We start from the raw sequence: 5,405 nt of genomic DNA, 5'->3' as shown, positions 1-5,405 counted from the left end.
CTTTCCAGTAAGAGAGAGTGGAGTTCCTGACCGAGAGTGTTAGTGACTCCTCAGAACATAACACATTAGACAGTTTCCCCCTGAGGCCGTAATGTTAGAACAGCATTAAACATCCAGAATGACCTCATGGGAAATAACTGATGTCTGTCAAATGAACTTGAATTAAAGTCATCAAAGTCATGAAACAAGCCTTTCCTTGTACCCGCCTGTCCTGCCTCATGAATTCACTCTCAGTCCGTGGGTGCTTTCCAATCCCCTCCCTCCYACTTCCACTCACGCTTACTTCTTTTGCCATCTCATTGTTTAGGTCCCTTAGCACGCCCTGCACAGCAGCAACTCTTCCTCTTTCCTGATTAAGTTTGTTCTTCTCGATTCTGCAATGATTAACTTCTTGCCCTCAAAAGTTAAAACGGAAGGAAATCACCGTACGGACTTTGTAGGAGAGCTGTGAAGACGCACCGGTCCTCCTGAGGTCAGTTCTGCTCAGATTTTAAATTTGACAAACACGTGAGTCTGCTTATGAGATTCAGCCCATCACCTGCAGARAAACAATAAATCACAGTTTGTGTTTATAAAGAGCTGTTTTTTCATGTTTCTGTGTAATGCAGAAGAACTGAGGATGTTTGCAGCCTTGCATTTGTTCTGTCTTCTGTCGGCTTTCACTTTGACAAAACAAGGTACGGGTTTAACTTCCCACTCTGTGCTTCTCTGAGCTAAAAGACAGGAAAGAATAAACTTAAACTTTGTTTTGTTTCTCACTCTACAGGATCTGTGAGTCTGGAGGTGAACCCCACGATTCTCGCAGAGCGTGGTGAACAAGTTTCCCTGCGCTGCAGCCCATCCTCATCTCACCATGGACTATCAGTCAAACACATGGAGTGGTCCCGAGGCAGTGAGTCTCTCTGCTCTGTGAACAGCAAACAGGATGTCATCACACACGAAAGTCATTCTTTAAGTGACTTCTATTGCACGTATCGAGATGGACAGCTGTCCCTCTTCTTTCAAAGAATGCTGCCTCTGGAGAGTGGACGCCTGAATCCTTACAGATGCAAACTTCACTCCAACCAAGGAGTGGCTTTCATCTACACCACAGTGGAGCTACAAGGTCAGAGTCCACATTTATTCCTGCTTAGACAAATAGTTACTGTTTGTTCCTCTATTTAAGAAGTAGAGTCTTCCCTGCCTTTGTTTGCAAATTCACTGAACTTCTGTGGAACAACAGGAATGCCTGAAGCAGGTCTGCTCACTATGTACACAGATAAAGGAAAGGTTTTATGAATACATGGTCAATTATTCATCAGGTTTATCAACCACATAAACAGTACCGTTAAACATAACTTGTAATTTCTGTTCCTTCTGAGTCAGACTTTATTTTATATCAAGGTGGGATTGAACAGCAATACTTCTGTCTGGAAGAGAGGATATGCTTAGAAACTTAATTTCATTAAGCTTTTAAGATAATGATATTTTTGTTTCTTTTTTAAACAACACTGCTTTGTTCAGGAAAATTACATCAAAATTAATAAGAGCAGTTAGTCTGGTTTGTGAGTCTTTCAGTGGTTTTTGAGGGACTTTTGCAATTTTTTTTTTGTTTTCTGTTCAGTCCTGTTGTGCAATGTGTGTTTAATAAAAAAAAATGAAGTGGACAAAAGAAGACTTATCAGACAGGATAAAAACTATCTACAGCAGATAAACAGTCTAAATGTTTTTTTAGGAAACAGAAAAGAACTTATCAAAGACCCAGCACTGAATCTAAGAATTGCATCATCCCTCCCTGACTGTATGTAAAGTTTTCAGCTCTTTRGGATTCACCTTGTTGGTGTTAAATACTATTTTAACATGCTATCTATCTGTCACACTGTTATCTTTAGTATTTTTATGGATTTAACCAAAGAAATGGGAACAAAGTGAGTGTTTGTTACAGACTGCTAGTAAAAAATGCCTACAAACAGATAACATTGAGTGGATTAACAAAGAAAGAAAAACCCTTTATATGGTCATGCATTGGACTGAAAACAAACGAAAAAGCAGCCAAAGTCCAAAAAAAAAAAAAACAACTTTAATATAGAAAAAAGCAAACTTTTTTCARGAAAGTCTAACAAACCTGACTTTTTGTGGAAACATTAGTAATAAGCCTTAAAAACAAGACTGCAACAACCTAAACTGTATTTTTAACTATTAAAGTGTTGTTGTTGTAATAATTTTGGGGAAAACTGTGTTTTTCACAACCAACTTACATTTTAACTTATTGTTTTCCATRTCTTCTTCTCTTCAGAGTCCTGTGGGGAAGTTGGGAGCGTTTTAACGAAGGACGGTCCCAGCTGCACCTTCAGCCATGTCTACCCGGACGCAGATGTCCTCTGGTTCCACGACTCCCAGGACCTCTCAGACGGCTCTGTGAACCGCAGCACGTCTAAAACCGTGGACGAGCACGGCTGGCTCACCATCCGCAGCTGGCTGAGCAGCAGTGTAAAACAAGAGTGGGGAAGTTCACGCGAGCCCTACAATTGCTCCTTACAGAGCTCTACATCTGGGAGAATCATCACGAGCACTTTGGTTCGGGACATGAGACAAAAACGGGGTCCAACAGCGTCTGATGGTAATGGAGTCAAATCACACAAAACCATGACAACAGTTTTTTCTATTTTAGTCTCACTTATTGTCAGAGGGAAATAATGAATTCTGCAGAATCACATCATAGAATGTGAGAAGACTTCAGCTTAAATGATTATCATTAATCAGAGCAAATGAGGTACTATTCTGGGTTTTCTCTCTCTTTTTTCTCTCAAAAACCTGAACAACAGTCAAGTGAGTCATCTTGCCTGGACTAAAGATTTACAATACCAATTAATTTTAGCTCCCACCTATAGCAAACAAGAACAGACCTTTGAAATGTGATAACAAGTGTGTTGATAGTTGTGAAACCATAAAAACACTTCTGTTCAACAGTGAGGAATGAATGAGAGAGCACAAGGCATGCTGGGTTCATGGCCACAGTACAGAAACTAAACTGATGGACAGATGCTGACCCCTGGTGGGCTCTGTCGTGATTATCACCAAGCATGACTGCAATTAATTCAGTTCCATGTTAATTCAGTTTATTTCAGTCCACAAATGATGTACAGCAAAAGTAATTTTAGCGCACTGTGCAAAAACTAATCCTGATGCAAATTCAATTATCATGTTTATTCACACGTTTATTTTCAGTAATTATTTGATCGTGTTCATCTGTCAACAGTCAGATGAACAGCTCATTGATACATTGCAAATCACTATATAATTAGATGTATATATATTTTTAAAAATGCCATACAATAAATAAAGTTGTCTTTTTAAGGAAATCAGCATCAAATCTTCACTTTGTGCATCCTCATGAGGCAGCAGGTGACAGAGGAGAGGAATGACTCCCTTTCAACAAATAAAAAAAACATCAACTATATATTAAGAATATTGCCATGACCACTGAAGGCTGAAAGGACAGGGAATAGACAAACATAAAAGCATAAAAAAGTAATTTTTATTAGTAAGCTAAACAAAGAGAGAACACACAGTTAAGGACAGCAATAATGTCACATATTATGTAAAAACTAACAGCAGTGGTGTCCTATGGGTGTCCTCCAGCAGTCTGAGGCCTACAGCAGTGTAGCTCAAGGCRCAGCTCAGAATAACCTAAGCCAACCCAGAGAATTTAGCAGGAAAGTCTTAAAAGTCGACAGGGTGGCTCCTGTTCTACTTTTAGAAACTCTAAGAACGGTCTTAGAAAAAACAATCATGATAAAAAATATTAATAAATCCAAAGTTTCCTCACATGCCTTACAAAAGGTTTGTGAATCTCATAAATTAAAATGAGATTTAATTTAAACAAAACTTTGGTTTATGATCTGATCCGAGTGCTATCTTGATTTATGTAAAGGGAGTTTATACATGACAGAACTCTGTGCACCAGAGCTCATCAGACTTAAGTGAGCTGTGCTCTGTGATTACACAAATCTAATCTGAGCAAAAACTACTTCACTATAAACTTTATTTTCATTTAAAATCAAACCAGAAGTTTGTTTGAGTGTGAGGAAGGGATATAAATCTTTTTTTCCACAGGTTTTTAATCCTCAGCTTGCCCTCAGTCTGTCAGGTAAAGGCCGGAGCCGAGGGACAATCTCAGCTCCGAGGTAAAAGCTTTTGCCTTGTTAACGCCTCAGTGCTCCCTGTGCACACAAAGCGTTTGAGAGCCTTTTCTCGTCAGAATGCCTCTCGGCTAATGATGCCACTAAATCGAGGGGAAAGTTTGGCTTTTAAAGCGAGGTCGTGCTGCAGATGACAATCACCGAGCACAGCGAGGTCACTTTGACAGGTACAGTGTCTGGATGGATGCAGACACAGAACCCTGAGACATGTTCTGCTCTGCTGTCCTCATGGTCTAACTCAACACACACCAGTTCATATGCTACTTGTGTTGCCTCGATTGCAACAAATAATTATCTCTCAACTGCCTCATTTTGAAAATKACTGCTACTGATGTAAATAACACAAGTTAAATAAGTTGTAACTTGCTTACACTGAACAGAAATTTAAAGGACATATTGAAACTAATTTACACTCATTACTCCTTTACAAGGCAGCAGCCTTGAGCGAGTTTGTTTTTATTTCAACACATATTTGAAGTTCAAAACATCAAAAAATAATGTGCCTGGTTATGTTTTTCTGCCATTTTCAGTTTTGCTTTAATTTTTCAGCAAAAATGATTTACCTGATTTTTGCACAAGTAGGGTAAATTCAAAGTTTGTAGGATATTAAACAATAAATTGTATTTGTTTTTGATTGTGCTTCATTAGAAATTGTTAAACATGTTTACAGGAAGGTGGATTGTAATAAATGCTGTTCTCTCTTTTTGATAACTTCACAAGAGTTGATTTCTGCTTTTGTTTACGCTAACAATAACTGACATTTGGGTAAAGTCTACTAAATCCAGCGTTTACCAGTGTGGGTTAAGTTGATGCAAATTGTACATAAAGTCAATCACTGTAAATCCCTCTGCATAATGAGCTGATTGTTAAAATGTGTCTTCAGAATGTGAAATAAAAATCAAATCTGAGATTTCTTCATGCTTCTGTGAGATTTCTGCAAAKGAGGGTTAAAGAAATRTTTGAYAGAGCATTAAAAATTAGCATTAAGTCTCACTTCGGCCCTCCTTACTCTGTGTGAAGACTTCCACTCTCAATAACCTACACAAGCTTTTGGATTATGGATAATTTGAAAAGATAAAGCCTTAATGCCAAATTGTCAGAGCCCTAAACATGCTTAAAATTTCAGAAACATTGGATTTCTGATCATTCCTTTATTGAAAATAAACWAAWAWRAKMWYAKARWRWRMWYTWTGAGGTCTGAACTTGCATGACCTTGTCACGATT

General features: G+C 38.3%; 1 protein-coding gene across 3 annotated transcripts; it reads left to right on the top strand.

The window, feature by feature from the left end:
- The first annotated feature begins 205 nt into the window (after positions 1-205).
- Positions 206-5,094, top strand: LOC106515281 (uncharacterized). Of its 3 annotated transcripts, XR_001309982.1 has the most exons (5): positions 206-472; positions 609-677; positions 767-892; positions 1,008-1,105; positions 2,276-5,094. XR_001309982.1 is itself a non-coding variant. In XM_014004992.1 (4 exons), exons 2-4 carry the CDS (start codon positions 620-622, stop codon positions 2,674-2,676), a joined length of 798 nt encoding a protein of 265 aa, XP_013860446.1. In that variant the 5' UTR covers positions 226-507; positions 609-619; the 3' UTR covers positions 2,677-5,094. The 3 variants fall into 3 exon arrangements, 2 of the variants coding, with proteins under 2 accessions (XP_013860446.1, XP_013860445.1); XM_014004992.1 differs by having other exon boundaries at positions 226-507; positions 767-1,105; XM_014004991.1 differs by having other exon boundaries at positions 227-472; positions 767-1,105.
- Positions 5,095-5,405: the final 311 nt, after the last annotated feature.

Source organism: Austrofundulus limnaeus, unplaced genomic scaffold, assembly GCF_001266775.1.
Source record: "Austrofundulus limnaeus strain Quisiro unplaced genomic scaffold, Austrofundulus_limnaeus-1.0 Scaffold27, whole genome shotgun sequence".
Lineage (NCBI taxonomy): Eukaryota > Metazoa > Chordata > Actinopteri > Cyprinodontiformes > Rivulidae > Austrofundulus > Austrofundulus limnaeus.
Note: the sequence above shows the minus strand (reverse complement) of the source record. Positions and strands in the feature narration are given on the sequence as shown.

What these genes read in the sequence shown, in the direction of transcription:
- LOC106515281 (XM_014004992.1), top strand. Translation starts at nt 620, where the DNA reads ATGTTTGCAGCCTTGCATTTGTTCTGTCTTCTGTCGGCTTTCACTTTG. An exon ending in TTTCACTTTGACAAAACAAG is followed by an intron (nt 678 to 766) that starts GTACGGGTTTAA and finishes CTCACTCTACAG; the next exon opens with GATCTGTGAGTCTGGAGGTG. An exon ending in CACCACAGTGGAGCTACAAG is followed by an intron (nt 1,106 to 2,275) that starts GTCAGAGTCCAC and finishes TCTTCTCTTCAG; the next exon opens with AGTCCTGTGGGGAAGTTGGG.